Source organism: Solanum verrucosum, unplaced genomic scaffold, assembly GCF_900185275.1.
Source record: "Solanum verrucosum unplaced genomic scaffold, falcon-dt-bn FXZP01000144.1, whole genome shotgun sequence".
Lineage (NCBI taxonomy): Eukaryota > Viridiplantae > Streptophyta > Magnoliopsida > Solanales > Solanaceae > Solanum > Solanum verrucosum.
The window spans coordinates 476,376-493,326 of NW_026020773.1; the positions used below are offsets into that span (position 1 = coordinate 476,376).

General features: G+C 36.2%; 1 protein-coding gene across 2 annotated transcripts in view; it reads right to left on the reverse strand.

The window, feature by feature from the left end:
* Positions 1-1,025: 1,025 nt before the first annotated feature.
* Positions 1,026-16,951, reverse strand: part of LOC125812839 (myosin-6-like) — a 30,144-nt gene continuing 14,218 nt past the window's right edge. Inside the window, exons 20-41 of one of the 2 annotated variants that reach the window (XM_049492294.1) lie at positions 16,722-16,899; positions 16,438-16,643; positions 16,142-16,261; positions 15,235-15,333; positions 14,399-14,611; positions 14,154-14,293; positions 13,908-14,016; positions 13,754-13,804; positions 12,997-13,077; positions 12,731-12,901; positions 11,483-11,638; positions 11,184-11,360; positions 10,240-10,368; positions 10,088-10,158; positions 9,904-10,003; positions 9,763-9,819; positions 9,070-9,126; positions 8,747-8,827; positions 8,570-8,652; positions 1,701-1,761; positions 1,221-1,409; positions 1,026-1,130 (exon numbers count right to left, since the gene is read on the reverse strand). In XM_049492294.1, the coding sequence (XP_049348251.1) occupies positions 1,032-1,130; positions 1,221-1,409; positions 1,701-1,761; positions 8,570-8,652; positions 8,747-8,827; positions 9,070-9,126; positions 9,763-9,819; positions 9,904-10,003; positions 10,088-10,158; positions 10,240-10,368; positions 11,184-11,360; positions 11,483-11,638; positions 12,731-12,901; positions 12,997-13,077; positions 13,754-13,804; positions 13,908-14,016; positions 14,154-14,293; positions 14,399-14,611; positions 15,235-15,333; positions 16,142-16,261; positions 16,438-16,643; positions 16,722-16,899 (2,628 nt within the window). In that variant the 3' untranslated portion in view covers positions 1,026-1,031. Of the gene's footprint in view, positions 1,131-1,220; positions 1,410-1,700; positions 1,762-6,520; positions 6,853-8,569; positions 8,653-8,746; positions 8,828-9,069; positions 9,127-9,762; positions 9,820-9,903; positions 10,004-10,087; positions 10,159-10,239; positions 10,369-11,183; positions 11,361-11,482; positions 11,639-12,730; positions 12,902-12,996; positions 13,078-13,753; positions 13,805-13,907; positions 14,017-14,153; positions 14,294-14,398; positions 14,612-15,234; positions 15,334-16,141; positions 16,262-16,437; positions 16,644-16,721; positions 16,900-16,951 lie in introns of those variants that run through there. The other variant, XM_049492295.1, reaches the window with a different exon arrangement.

Genomic DNA, 16,951 nt, shown 5'->3' on the forward strand with positions numbered 1-16,951 from the left:
ACAAGTTGATAGGACCCCCTTTTTTACGTCCCTATGTTCCCCCGTGTGGCGACATGAGGGCGGAAAAATGAAAGAGAGGGATGGGGTTTCTCTCACTTTTGGCATAGCGGGCTCCCAGTGGGAGGCTCGCACGACGGGCTATTAGCTCAGTGGTAGAGCGCACCCCTGATAATTGTGTCATTGTGCCTGTGCTGTGCATTTAGACCTAGACAATATTGATGGGGTTGCTTGCTTGCATTCCTCTTGAGGGTTGTCATTTAGTCATTATTGTCTATTAGTTCCGTACTAGTGTCTATCTTCTATCTTTTATTTCTTGTTCTTAGAACTTAGGGTTTCTTTCTATTTCTGCACAATCTTGTTTGTATCAAGCCGTAAGGCCAAAGAGAGAGAGAGAGAGAGCAACAAATAGCATTTAATCAGAACTACCAGAAAACTAATAGTGAAAAGCAAAACAAGCAACCAATACCTTATCATCTCTGAGCAAAGCACGGGATTCAGAATGCTCCTTCTCAAGTAACTGATTGGTATACACAACCAACAATTCGTGTTTCACTTTCTGCAGCACAAATTTGGTCTCAGCATCGAAAACAAATCCAACTAAAGGAAGATTTTCAACATAAAGAAGGTCTGACCTCCAGAAGTTTTTTCTCGGTACTAACATGGAGATAATGAGACACTCTATCCTTCTCTTTCTTCAAGCACTCTTCCACCTGTGTTAGCAAAGCATGGGTATCACAATTTACTCTGGCAATTTAAAGCAATAACCAATGAGTTGTACCTTCAACATATAGTCCGAATAAGAATCTTCCACAATCCAACTTGAAGCTTTTCGAGAATAATAAGCTGCAGTATCTCTAAGCATTGCATCTCCAAAGTCACTCACATAATACTCCATTTCCCCCCTTCCAATTTCAGCAAATATACCAAGAACATTCTTCAATAAAGCTCTATCAATCTGTTCACCCTCGTGTTCTTTTTCAATCTGACACGAGCAAACTCTTAATTTAGACCCTCATAACTAGCATATAGTATCACAAGACTCGGGAAAAATGAAAACTAAAAATAAGAGATATGATACTTGCCAACATAATAACAGCATTTATAGCTTTACTGCTCAAATCCTTATAAACCTATTGTCAACAAAAAAACAGAAATAAGTTGACCACACAACAATGATATGATGAATTCTTATTCAAAATTAGGATTGGCAAGAAACAAACCAAATTGTCGAAGCATGTCAGACTAACATCGTTCAGTGTAGGTAGCGATCTTCGGGCAATATGATACCGTGAAAGATAATGGAAGAATATAAAGAGCCACCTGAGCATACGTTTATAATTCTCCCATCTCTTCACAAGCTCCCTCAACATAAACTCAGCATCCTGCTTCTCTCTTAAAGCAGGCAGAACCTAATAAAGAATACAAACACAGATTGCAAAATTGAACAGCGATTAGCAAAGCAACTAGAATAAATTCAATAATATAGCCTCTATCCTTTTCAAATTAGATCAAATAATGTTGACTAGCATGTGTCAGTTACACCAATACAAGAGCAACAATATGTTGGCCTGATTATGATAAGATATGTTGCTTGGACTCTCCAAAAATACTGTAGCATTCATGTCGAATCCGCACACAATGAGTTTTTTTGAAGAATCTGAACAACATAGACTATAAGAGAGAAAGTTAATGCTTCTTACCGTAGAATTGATGTATTCATCAAGTGCTTCCTTGTACTTATCATACAGCTGCGAAGCGTAACTGTAAGGACGGTTCTGTGAACACATTATATATAAGTCTACTCTTCAAATTAAGGAGAAGCTTCATCCTGGGGTCGGATGTAACCTTTCGGCTCCAAGACTTTCAACACGGATTTTATATATATGTAAAAAGCTACTAAAATCTTGAATACGCTTCTGCTTCCTCCCACGACAAGAGTGCAGGTTTACCACGTTTTAAAGATTACCAATACAATACAGTGTGTACTTGCCAAACAAATAATATTTCATTTATTAAGACAAACTTCAAGAACAACAAATGTTAAGGATACGTGTATAACATCATGCATTCGTCAACCCTGAATGGTTCTGTCTGTCCTTCCAGAACTCTCTTCACTTTTTCGATTGCCTCCTGTATAAAATGCCATCCTTCCTCAAACTCAATTATATTCTTCAGGTTCATTTCAATTATGGAAGCAGGCATTTTATCGCAATCTGAAAATGACAAATAAAAAACCACACATATAATCACACACAACACTACACCATATTACAAGCGCTAAAAGAGGAAAAAAGTAATTCCATGTCAACTACTAATAGCAATACCAAATCAACTTTCAAGAAAAATAGCATCGAATGTACGCAGGTGGCAGCAAAAAGCAGCAACTTCCCAGCATCCAAGAGTGTAATAAAGTGGATTGAGAACCGTGAGGTTGTTCAAATCTCAGGAAAGGCAAAAAACTAGGTGATTTCTTCCCCTCTGTCCAAGCCTTGTGGACAAAGTTACCTGTAGCACTCAATGCTGGTTGAACCCTTGGTGGACAGAGGTACTAGGTGATATTAATCGAGGTGCACATGAGTTGGCCCAAAAACCAACAAAACCAAACAATATATCCAATATTATCCCACAAGTGGGGTCTGAGGAGGGCAGGATGTATCGAAACCTTACTCCTACCTTTGTGAGGTAGACAAGGCTGTTTCCGATAGATTAAAAAATGTAATCAAAGCAGGATTGAAAGGATAATAACGGCATAGCAATGACTAGATACCCAAAGCAAATGAAGCAACATGTTGTAGTGAAAATTGAAGAATAAGATGCTATGCGACTATTAACTAAAATTACTAAATACGGAGAAGAAAAGACTATTAACTAAAATTACTAACCAAACGAGGCATATATGTATAATCCTATCCTATATACGAAACACTCTAAGTTTTACCCTAGAATGAACACGTTTCTCACATTCCTTGGTCTATCCCTCTATTCGTCTTCCAAGTTCAAGAGCGGACAATGAGTTTATTTTAATATTGATCAATCATCAAAATAGTTAAACAAGAATGCAAGCATAAATCATAAGAAAACCCATCTCATGCTAGAAATAAATACTATTATGCCATTAATCGCAGCTACAACCCTAGAATAAGGGAATTTAGCTACTTATAGAATAAATCATTATCAAATATTGTTCAAGGATCATAAAAGTGTTTACCAAAGTGAAAGAGTAGAAGAAAAACCCTAGAGATAGTCCGCAAAATCGCCCAAATCGTGTTCTCTCGTTTTTCAAAAACAGAATAATGATAAAATAATACAGCTGGACTATTTATAGTCTGAAATAAAACACGTGATGCAAATCTGGAATAGTCTGAAATAAAACACGTGATGCAAATCTGGAATAGTCTAAAATAAAACACGCGATGCAAATCTAGAGTCCAGGTCCGCGACGCGGACCTGTTCCCTCACTGCACATTTTGAATAGCTTGAGCCAACTCCGCGATGCGCTTCCATCGCGCATTCCACTATTTTGTGAAATTCGTTTTCCACATTCTGGCTTCAGCTCCGCGACGCGGAGGTGCTCTCTTGCAGCGTATTTTTCCAGCTTCTTGGCCATTTCTCGAGTCCTATTTCTCCTTAGCAACTTCGACTTCTATTTTCCAACATCTTGGACGCTTTCATTTTTTTAGCTCCTTTGCTTGCTTCTCACCCTACAGACACCTAATCATCTTGGTTAGAGGAAACACAATAAATTGACTCTAAAAATGCAATTCAAACGAGAAATTTGCTCTCGAACTTGGCTAAGATATATGGGCTAAATTAGTTATTATGCGCATAAATACACCTAAGATCACTCATTATGTTTAGTGTCACCTCTTCAGAAGAGGCTCATTGTCAAGGAAAAGAATGCCTTAGAACCTTGATGACAACACTGAAGCGCACATAAAGTGAGGTGGAATGCTCAACACGTTTTGAGCCTCGTCTCAGGGCTTAAGCGCACCTTTGACAACACTAAAAAGACTTAAGTGTTCAAAATATTGAGTACAACATAGTAAAATTATGTTGGAGAGCCAGAGGTTTAGATAACAACAAGACTATTAGCATCTCAATATGAAATGTAAAACTGGGTAGAGACGAAGTAAATTTTACCTTGCCAACGTTACTGTCGAAGAATTTAACATCAAAGGGAGTAATGCAGACATCTGTTTGTGTTATGCGTTAAACCCATTACAGCCAAACGAAATATTTTAGCTGCTATAGCGAAATATGGTTATAGAGAACATAATTTGATAATCAGCTCCAAAGAATGGCCGTCATAGTGAAATGTTGATATAGAAGATGATGGTTGTATTATGGTATCATCTGGCAGAACGTGCCTGAACTTAATTACAGCCTGTGCAAGAACACACATATCAGCACTTCAATACTATAAAAATTATAATTTTTACGAAGAAAATTATAAAAATGAGTTGAATCTTCAATATATAATCCGAATAAGAATCTTCCACGATCCAACTTGCAAACTTTTCGAGAATCTCTAAGCATTGCATCTTCAAAATCATTCACATAATACTCCATTTTCCCCCTTCCAATTCCAACAAATACATCAACAACGTAACGTTCTTTAATAAAGTTGTATCAATCTGCTCTTCTGATATCAGCTAACTCATAACTACCAAATAGCATCACAAGACTTGGGGTCAATAAACTAGTTTAGGTATAAAACTCGCAAATGGTGATAAATTAGGATTTTTTTAACCTATTCACTCTATACCAAAAAGACCTAAAATCACATGCACTCTATACCAAAAATTTCAATATTAAACCCTAGCAACAATAAGAGGCACAAGAATCCACAAATCAAAGCTTAAATCAGAAAAAAAAATAAAATGGAATAGCAAATGGAATTCAACACAACTTTCTTTGTAAAATTACTTTTTTTTTTACTCGGTCCGTCGAATAATAGTTATCCATTATATTCAGTGTTTTAAAAGGTGGGGGTGTGAGGCGTTTTATACCGTATGGACGAGGCGTAAGTCCCGAGACACGGGGCGTAAGTTCCATGGATCTACGGGGTGTAGTCTCATGTATATTCAATTTTATAGTTTTATGACTAATAAAATAAGCAAAAGTAAACATTTCAATGATTTTACAAATAATTTATAAATAACCTATAATATATAGAAATTATATTTATTTGAGATAAGTATTAATAATATATAATGAAGAAAAAAAGTATTATATAATTACTATTTGAGAAATATCATCACACCAATAATAAAAAATATGATTTAAAGAAAAAAAAAGGTTTAAAACGCCCGGACCTACATTTTTTATGCCCAGGACTTACGTTTTTATGCTCGATGCTTACGCCTCAAATTTTAGAACTTGCGCCTTATGGATCCACGTCTTTAATTTACGCACTGGAGCATTTTTGGTATGCCCCGCCCCAAGACTCACCCCAAAAACGTTCTTGAAAACACTGATTATATTATATTGAGATGTCCAACAATACTTGTTTACTTTAATCAATGGATAATTTACACTTATCATTAATTATAGTTATTTCTCTATTATTTAAGACATTGTATTTATTATATTCAAATGATGATATAGTAATACTCCCTCCGTCCCATTTTATGTGGCAACATTTGACCGGGCACGAAGTTTAAGAAATAAATGAAGACTTTGAAATGTTTACCAAATTGCCCTTTTAAAAAGTAGACTCAATTTCTCTCTCCTCATAAATGTATGGAGTATTATTTTAAGATTAAGTGGGACCAACAAGGATAAAAAAGGAATTGTACCTTTAAATACTTTCTATATAAGGAAATGTGACATTCTTTTTGGGACTGACCAAAAAGGAAATGTTGCCACATAAAATGGGACAGAGGGAGTAGTTACTTGCAAAGTTCATACTGGACAAGTATTGTTGGACAGAGTAGTAAGATAATATCATAATTCCTCATTTTTATAGAATTAGAATCATCATCAATTATTGCTCTAAAGATTTTGACAAAATATCTTGATATTTAATACACTATGTATAATAAAGAATATTATATAAATGTATATATTTATTATTAGATGATTTATAATAAGGAAAAAAGAGGCGAAGTTGGTAGTTACGGTAGCAAAAACAACAGTTACTGAACGTTTGTTGTACATACTAACCAAGGTAATAGAGAGGAAAGGTCCGAAACTTAGACCAAGTGAAGTACATCAAAGACGAAGAAGGCAGAATATTGATGCAGAAGGCACTCATTAGACAAAGGTAACAGATATACTTTCATAAACTCTTGAACGAAGATGAACAAACAGTCTCATACGACATATCATTCAGGAAATTATGGTGAGAGACGATATGAGACCATTTCTGGCCAAACGAATAGTGCTTTCAATGGTGTTTTGTTCTCAGAAATCTTCAGAACAAATATAAATTGGATAGGATACACAACATTTACACCATTCAATATAACCAAATATGCTTTGGTCCTAATTTCCCCAAAAAAAAGGTGTTGTTCTTTGCCCCCCACCAAAAGAGATACAAAGCTCAACTGCTTACACACTACACCTTTTGCTATGAATTATAACTATACACAAAAGAAAATTATATTACATCAAGATATATTGGTAAAAAAAACTGAACTAGGAAAAGATGAATGTACAAGAAATCGAGGATGACTGTCGAGGATGGTACAATAATTTTTCATGCAAACGCGAGAAAATCTTGGTGTTCCTAGCCCTCACTCATGTAAAAATTGGAAGGCTGGATTCTCAAGAAGTTCGGTTGCAGGTTTTACATCTGTGAAATCCTTGACTTGAAGTGAATTTGAAACCTCTTCAATTGAGAATGGGATGCTGCAATTGAAAAGATGCACTGGTTAGAGTTGGCATTTGGTTGAGTGTGTGGAAGAAACAAGAGTTGCATAACTACATACTTCATGTCACTGTTCTGTATCCACCCATAAGTAAACGCAAATTTAGAGAAAATGATGAGAGATCTTCCATAAGAAGGAAAATAGGGGAACAGAAATAAGCACATGGAGGAGTGAAAGAAAATAACAAACCCCCCCTATAAGGGATGAAAGGTTAGGATTAAGGAGAATAGATTCCATTTCTCATTTTATATGGTGAAGTTTGATTATGGATGGAGTTCAAGAAAGAAAGACAGACTTCAGGCACATGCCAAAATTACCCTCACAACTTACGGTCTTAAAGATGTCACGACATTTCTATATTTATAAAAGCATGTAATAAGGAGTACGAGTGTTGTGCTTGCTCTGACCGATAAGCCCATAAACTGACCTAGGTAAATCCATCAACTCCATTACATTTGTTCTTCTGACTAACCATGATGTCCTAAATAAGATAATTCAATCAATCCTTTCTTTCGGAAAAACTGTTCAATCCCTCTTCTCTGGAAAATCCGAAAGCTCTGCTTTGTGGCCTTTCATCATAAAGCAAGAGGACCGGAATGTTTTGAAGATCAAAGTTAAAAATTTCCTAATATAGAAACATACCATTTTTTCAAACAGAGAATAAACAGAGTGTGTCATATAAAATGGAATAGAGAGTGTATAGCATGACTGGGACATGATTATGGAGATTTAAATATGATAGGCATGTAGATGGTTCTCAAATTACGTAATGTGCATACATATAGTAAGCGCATGGGAAGGGATTATAAGGAAAGAGGACTTCACAAGGTTCATTGGCTTCATGCCGGGAATTAGGGGTACAACTTTTGGTTGGATTTTTGGTGTGGAGATTCAATCTTAAAGTAGGTGTTGTGTCCACGGGTGTAAGCTTTACAGATGATATTATTGCAACCATGGCTATCCTAATCACAAGAAGCACTTGAGGTACAAGTACATTCACGGTAAGATCTTATTGATATTGCTTACTGAAGAGGATAGACATGAAGACAGGCAGAAGAGAGAATATGAAAGACAAATATGCCGAAGAAAGCTATTTCCATCAAACCATGTGCCGCATGGAATGCAATTCTTACAGCAAACAGTTTAAGGAGGACAAATTGGATTGTATAAGTTGGTGTTCAATGTGCAAGGATCATATTCTTGTGTTATAGAGCAACTTCACAACCCTGGACGATGGAGTTATCCCGGAATGGTGTTACGGGCGATGGCGAAGTATGGAGGGCTCCCATTATGATTTTCTCTGATAATTCTGAATGAAGGGAACTGGTGGATGTTTTAAGGCAATACAAAAGAACTATGTTGTCTGGATTCTCTAAAATGATGCCGTGCCCGTGTTGGATCCTCCAAGAGTGCACTACTTTTGGAGGATTTGACACGCACGTGGCGACATTTTTGAAGAGTCCGGGCACAATAGGAAAAGAATGAGGAATATGAGAAGCTCCTTTATGCTTCATTTATGCTTTTGTGAAATAAAGAGCACACTTACAAACCCACATTGTACATAAAGAAAGCTTCCAGGTTATAGTTCTAACGACACAATATAAGGCAAAATCATGATAGAAGCATCCAAGAAAATTCCTTGTGCCAATTTTGGCAGAGGATGACATAACTTTTCTAAACATTGAATAGTTTCTCACCTTGGGTTATCATCTAACAAAAAAGAATTGCTCTCGGCGTCATTCGAGTCCTCTGTCATAAGTACCCTCATGTTAGATATGACCTGTCAGGACAAAAAAAATTCCCTCAACGTTCAACTAGAACATGCACAGGTAGGACTTCAATCGGAAAAATACCATCGGCCACGCATAACTTACATCTGGGGAGACACTTCGTGTATTGTATTTGTCATCCCAGTAAAGAGTACAAACTCTGTAAAGTTGCTGGACACTGAGAACCTGTAAAACCAGAATTTCACATTTTAAGGAAGGTGATATGGTTTATGCTCGATGAAATGGAAACCAGAAAAGATAAATTGATAAACCAAGTTCTGTCCTGGACTGGTAGAGAAGAAAGTTTTGACAAAGAACTCTTCATATCTATATTGCAAAATGGTGAAGATCTTAAATTTTAATACTTCTATAAATGCATTTCACAATAGTGGACTCAGAGCTAATGTTGTTGGAGAAAATTGACTTACAGGACACAAATCATTAGTGATATCATCATACGAAATTCTGTACTTCTGATGTATAACCTGCAAAAGAGTAACAATTAACAGAAAACTCCATATCAATTGTGGATAGCACTGCATATGTATATTAATAGACATAAGCAAGTTCTAAAGAAAAAAGGAAAAGCAACAATTATCTTGCAGCAGCCAAGTCATAATATCCATAATGCTTATATTGAAGCACAAGAAATTAGTAACTAACCAAAAAAACTCAGGGAAACTTCAGCAGTTCCGCTTACTACTAATTCATTTCCAGACACAATGTCTCAGAACTTTTTTCTTACACAATAAACCATATCTACTTGCTCAAACACTTTCATCTGAGATTAAAAGAAAACTTCCCAAAAATAAAAAAGGATAAAGGAAATACAGATGTCACATTTAGATAGATAGACTACCAGAATCAAATAATAGTGAGGCAACACGTTGAGGAAGTCAATATCCATGTAATATATGTTTAGAGATAAATGATTATGTAAGGTTCTTAAAATCTAGCATCTAATAACCTTGCAGTGCGGATATGCAAATTGGCCCATGTCCTACTCTTTCAGCATAGGTCAGTGTGGAAAACTTGGTTTGTGGTAAGTTATGTGGCTACTTCTAAACAATGATAAAAGAAGAAAAAATATTAAAAGAAAGATTGAAATATATTAACATTACCAAGAATCCAACAACTTGTCGTATATGTCTGAGTTCATCCCAGGATGAGCCAGCATACTGCAAGCCAGGAATAAATGAAAAAAAAAAAGGAATTAGATCCAAAAAATTTCATTTAGGTGATAACAGTGAACCATAAATTACCTCTTCCTTTGCTTGGGAGCACCACAGCTCTAGCTCAGCCAAGCCAGATTTAACATATTCTGCATTACTGAATGTACAACACTCCCGGCGAAGAAGAAAACTACGATTGCATAATTTAAATGAGATTAGAAAGCTTAAACTGACAAAGAACTAAAGACAACTTAGATAAGAAAACCCCGGTCACCTGTTAAAGAGCTGTACATTCATGTATGAAAATGCTTGACTAAATATCTTCTGAACAAGAATCGGAGGCATCTGAGAATGGAAGGCAGCAAATATTAGCTTTCCTTATAACTAGAAAGATAGTGAAACAGGAAAAGGTCTGTGAGGCCTTACAAAGTTTTCTTTCAAAGTACAGAGAAGAGAATCAAGGCATTCAATTATCCCTCGCCAGTGATTTATTGAATAATCTTTGCCAAAGGATCGACCAGACTTTAGCACACTTCCTTTGGAGGTCCTTGGTGCCTGAATTTTCAACATATCATATATTATTATGCGAAAAGCTGAAGGCTTTAATAGACAAAAGAATGTCCACCTTGCTCCGCAGTACAAAAAATTTAGAAGGAAAAGCAAAACACAGTGATAAATTGAAATATATCATAAGAAACAATTAAAAACAGGTGAAAAAAAGATAGAAGTGAAGAAAATTTACAAAAAAATTGAAAAGCTATAAAACGATGTGCCCGTCAATATTATCCCATTAAACAGTAGAAGGGAAACATTTTAAACACATAAAACAAATTCACCTGTATAAGAGGAAAATTTTGTACTCTCCCCACTATTTTCATTTTAATATAACTTTCACAATTTTCAAAAATTCAAATTTATTAAATTATTCAGAATTTTACACTTCTATGTGATGCTTTTTCCTGTCGAAATGAATGTGGACGAAGGAGGAAAATTAGAATAAAATGGAAACAAATATAAATATCAGTGATACCAACTAGTGGGGATTAAGGTTTAGTCATGTTATTATGCTTATAGACTAAATCACAAAATTGAAGAACTATTTATTCCTTCGATGAGTGCATCTATTTGACATCATGTAATAATTGTTAAATTACCAGGGTTCTGCTTAGAGGAGAATACTGACAATCATGCAAAAAAGTTAATCAAGAAGTAAAATTAAGTTGAAAAGATTTGTAAATTTCTATTTGTGCAATATCATCTTAGAGCCATCCTGAAGTTTTAGAAGCACAAAGCAAGAAGAAACATGAAGAAATGCAGGAAGGCCTTTTTTATTGAAGACGGTGGATTGCAGTTTGTAAAATTCAACATACCTGGATACATAAGGAAAGAAGTGACCCTAACTCCTTCTTCAAGTTATCACGAATAATTCCATACATTTTCTCAACATATGCTGTAAGCTGCTGTTTGAAAAGCAGAGCTGGGTATTTTGCTTGAACCTGGTGCACTACTCCAGCAAGATTGATGTCAGAAGAGGACGAGCGAAAACCCTGAAAAAAAGAACAGAAAAATCAGTTAGTACATCCATGGGAGCAAAACTACTATAGCTACGATTTTAGTACTCTAAATCAGTTTTAAAGAAGAACTAACTCAACATGAAAAGTTCTCATACCATTGTCATTCTCCCAAACAGGGATGTTGCAGGCTGTGGTTTACGGGTAGGAGTCTCACCAACTGCACTGTCTGGCTTCAGGCTTTTTTGGATTAACAATAACAATGTCGAGGTATTTGACAGCCAGTATGCCATGTGGTCATCACTATCTTGATTCTGCAATTAGAAGACTTCTCATCATATTCTAGTTTGTATTAAGTCTACTGAAACATGAACCTCCAAATTTAAGAAATTAATCGCGTCTGTGTCTTCTTATCACCTTAGGAGTCATTTTTGAAGATTATAAGATTTCATCACAAAGCAGCAGAATGACACAGACAACATTCCTCATATATGCTTTAGTAACAATGCAGGTTATAATGGTATTCACAGTTATTAACGTAAGGAGCTGAAATTTTTGCAGTTTTAATTATTTTAATGTAGGCACCATAGTTGTGTCAAATCTCACTTCACCTTCATTCTTCTTATGGGGGCTACACTTGCAGCGAGATATACTTTGTTTTAGTTCTATTTATCCTAAACCCTTACTAAGTGATTCTCCATAATTCTAACTTCTGGATGACTTTCTCGCTGTTTTTGCCAGTTAACACTTCATCCTTAGCAATAAGCATGCACCATAGAATTATCCATCACCAAGTAAGTAACAGGCTCAAGGTAGATCCTTGGTGTAAACCCATTTTTACAGAATCCTCCCCTACCACCAACTATTTAGACCGTGATGTTCCTTTGTACATATCCTTCATATAGTTGGTATGTATTTCTTGCTTCTTGAGCACCCACTAAATGATTTTTCTTGACATGTTATCATATGATTTTCCATCACACCAATGAAATATCAATCACATCAAAAAATGTATCGAACTGCTATAAATAACTAAAACTAATCCAAATGTTTTGGTGCAAATAATATGATAATGAGATTATAACACTGATAAATCTTTTTTCTTCGGAATAAGTTATAACTCTGCTAGCCTTATTGATGAATATCATAGTGACACTCTCCCAACAATAATTTATATAAATGCTATGCGACAATCAAAGGTGGAAGCAGGTCGATTATTTGATTTTTTATCAAATGCTGACAGCAGGTAGTTGAGTGAAATCAGGAATAGCTAATGAAATTCTGTTGAAGCTTTGAGCTATTTTCCATCTTAGTTTCAAATTTCAATATAACTGGGTAAACACATTTTACTGCATTGTTTCTATCACTGTTTCAAAGTCAATAGTTGCAATTCTCCATTTAGTTACCTCAATGGCAGAACCAATCATCTGCACTAAACGATCAAACACGCTAGTCTTTTCTGCTTCAAAAGATTTCCAGTGAAGAAGACATTTGTAGATGGTAAAAGCTGCAACAGGCTTGCTTTGACTGAATCCAACATCCTTCATCACACAGTCAATGAGTGCACCAATGTCTTCCTGCAGCATGGTTCACCAAGATATCAGTTTATAAAATGTTTCTCCACCAAACATTAGGAAATTTGACACAAAAGGTTCGCCAGGGAAGTACATACACGTTGTCGGTCAATAGGAGGTTTCCTTGACTTGCTATTAGGGGTTTCAACTTTTTTAGCAGGTGTTGAACCTGGTGGATCCTGCAAAAGTCAATCATCTCATAAGCATGGAGCATGAATTGGAATTTGACAACTACCAAACATTAGTGTGGAAAAATCAAGCCATTTTCTAGTAATCTACTCAACCCGCACTAATTCAAACGTGTTGAAGTATGATACTTTTTTATTTGACCCAAGGATCGCAACAGAATGACCCATCGAACTATTGAGTCAAAAATGGATCAAAAGAGTGAAACTCAACAGGTCAAAATGCAACACAAACCCGAGCATACGAAATCAAGTTTGGAGATTGGGAATTAACAATTAAGTAAATTTGGAAAACTTAAGCTAATAAATATATAAGATTTTACATACTTTTTCTGAAAAGCCAAAATAAAAAGGAGAAAAGGTTGGGTCATGTTGGGCTGGATGGATTATGACCAATTATTTGATGCAATTTGGTTTTGCTGCACTTGAGCTAAGGATCTTCTGGAAACACTCTCTACCTCCATGAGGTAGGGGTAAGGTCTGCGTACACTCTACCCTCCCCGGACCCCATTTGTGAGATTTCACAGGGTATGTTGTTGTTGTTGTATTTGACCCAACCAAACTATTATGTTGGTTGTATAGTGCCCCGTTTATAGATTTGACCAAACCTGCCTATTTGTCACCTGTACTTCACATGATGTTGCAGGATGACAAGAAAAGAGTATCTTACATTGGTTCTAGTTTCTTCTTTGAGGTGGTAGCCATTTTCTTCTATCTGCACCTACATAATAGTGTCAATGTGATAGGCAGAATTTGTAGAATTTGTCAAAGGGAAAGAGGGAAGGAAAGAAACTAATAAATAATTGAATTTTAAGGGCAAATACCTTGGAAGCCAAACTAGGTGAATGATCTGAAACCTGCTTGGCAGGGGCTAACAGAGATTGCTGAAGAATCTGGTTCTCAGATTCCAAATCAAAATTCCTTTCCTGGAACCTATAACCAGAAAATGCAATGAGGAGTAGAAATGAATTACATTGAGTTATACTGACGAGCCAATCTGTATAAAAATAAAATTGCCATAAGATTATCCATTCAAGCTACTTATGCGTTATGACATAAGCTCATTAAACCTTTGCATAGTAGTCTTCAACTGAACAATTATAGACTCTGCATCCAACACCTGCCTCAACCTCTCCTCACTAAGTTTGCTTGTCTCTTCATACTTTTTTTCTGTCTCATCAATCTTCTGTTCTAGAGAGCTTACCAAAGACTGAAATCAAAAACAAAAAGGAGCATCAAGAGCTGAGTGCAAGTAGCTCCCGTGAATACAAGAAAGTCGTTTACACTTGAAACTCCCTTGTTTCAACAAACCTACCTTTAGTTTCTCATTTTCAACACTAAGTTTGTTCATCATTTCATGATCAACAACAGGAACTTCCTGCATAATAGGAACTTCCTCTGCCGTCCTTTTTGCAGTTTCACATTCTTTGACAAACATTTCTTTTGTTTCCTTGAACTGTAGTTGAACTTCTTGCAAAACTGATTGCAGTTTTGCATTTTCTTGTGTTTTTGCTTCTTCCACGTCAGCCTACAAAAACAGAATTATATTGTTTAAACTGGAAGGCAGACACTTAAAAGCATACAGTGGTAGAGACGGAATTAGCTTATGCTTGTACCATTTTCTTATATTCCTATTCCACTTTGACAGAAGCAAATACTTCTAGTCAACTAGGCCCATCAATAAATTATGGTCCATTTTACTTCATGCTACCAGTTCAACTAAATAGGGAGTGTATATGTGATTCCAATCTCACAGAGGTAGTGTTGACAACGATGTGACTTGTGAGACACAACCAGAAAAAAGTCACCATATTCCTAAATCAGCAGTGGTTTTGTTTGTGTTTCCTTCGTCAAATATGATTATAGAATTGCATGTATGATGTACCTATTCCTGCTCCGAAGCTTTTCTTTGAAAAACATAACTCTAGTTAAAAAGTTTGTTTTTTCCGTCCACAGCTTAACAGATCAACATGGACTCATATGAGGATTTACAGTATTAGATTCATGCTCAAACACTTAAAAGCTTTCACCAAGTCCATCATACAGCATTATTTCAAGATTGTGTTCCTCTAATGCATTGTGTGTTCTAGATGATTAATCCTTTATGCTTTAAGAATAGGGCACAGCAGCATCTTAAGATAAAGAATTTACCCTCATGCGTTTCTCCAGCTGTAGTCTCCAAGTTAATTCTTCAACTTGCTTCTCTAATTTATTCTTTGCAGCTTGAAGTGCACCAGTCTCCCTTGCAGCCTATGCTTAAATAAGTTAGAATGGAACTCCGAACAAAAATGGAACTGTTTGAGAACAAACAATAGATATTCAATCAGAAGTATAGTAATAAAGAAAGGGTGACTTTTGCAAGCAGGCCAACTATCACGTTGTTGTTTAAACTGAACATGGTGCATGAAATGCATAAACTTGACTTTCTAACCTTTAGTGTCGATAAATTTAAAACTGGGGATTTCCCTAGAAGATATTAACTATTGAATGCAACATGAGCTGGCACTAAAATGTGAGATAAATCAAATCTGGATGAATATACAAAATATCATTTGAAATTATCTGTCTTGCACAACAATTCATGGATCTAAAAGCAAAGTCGACTTGGCCGTAGGGGAATTTGACAAAATGCAACTCTAGCAGCATGGCATTATGACTTGTGTACTCAGAGACTCTAACTGGCTGCAAAAAATGAGTCCCTAAGTTTTACTAAGAGACAAATTTCCAGTTGTGTACTATAGCTTGCAAGTTCTTGAAGGCAGTTACTTAAATGCTTATAAGAAGTTAATGCTGATACCCTTCAAAGTATTCACTCCAAGTACGAATGGCCTAAAGCATGAAAGAGAATTTAGAGGTCTAAATTTGATGTAAGCATGAGCAGTGAGAAGCATAACTGCAGTTAGTTTCTACAGGATTTAAGCATACAGTAATCTAATACATTTCCGAGAAATTTAAACTGTGTATCAACTCAGAATACAGATGCTAACAGAGGCTGTAGCAGCTAAGAACCTCTGGATCGATAAAGAGGATAAAGAGGAGATGAAGAATGAGATATCACCGTCTTAAGTTTCCGTAGTTCCCCACGAGCGACTCTAGCTCTCCAAGCACATTGAGTGGTAATAGCAGCTTTCTTGAGTTTCTTGTATTTCAACCGGGCCAAGAATGCACGAGAATGACTCTGTACATATAGCATGAAGATCGTTATAAAGTGTGAATCACAACTTCCGAGGAATTAAGTTAATAAACAGGTAGAGCAATAGCAGCAAGAATAACTACTCCAAATAGTCTGTTGATCCTAAATTAGAAAAGTTCTCAAGATTTCAAAGAATTATTCTTCCATTACAAAAAGTTTACCTGAATGATAATGGCAGCTTTTGTCTGCCTCCTGAATCGTACTTCATTGCGTGCAGCCATCCCACGCATTCCTGTCTGAATTGAAACGGCAGCAGAGCACAATTCTTTGTAACCCCTCCTAGCAAGATGCATGCGCATGTCTGTCTGGATCTTCAGACAAGCAGCTTCTCTCCGCAAGCTCTCATATACACGCCGAGCAAGTTCTCCTGTAACAATGAGAAATGAAAACATTAATAGATTTTAATCTACGAGCCCAAAATCCAAGCGTATAGCAAATGAAATACCTCTGCACATCGATTGTATCCTTATTGCCAACTGACGTAACAATGTAAAATTTCTTCGAGCCATGTGAGAACGAACTTTCCTCTGAATGATGCTCGCCGATCTCCCTAACACCTCTGTCCTGCGACTGTCTAGCTCTGCCATCTGCCCAGCCCTTAGAAACACCTTTGTTTTACCAATCTGCAAAGGCAAAATGGACAAATGATTGGCTTTCCTGAAGCTTCCTCCACAT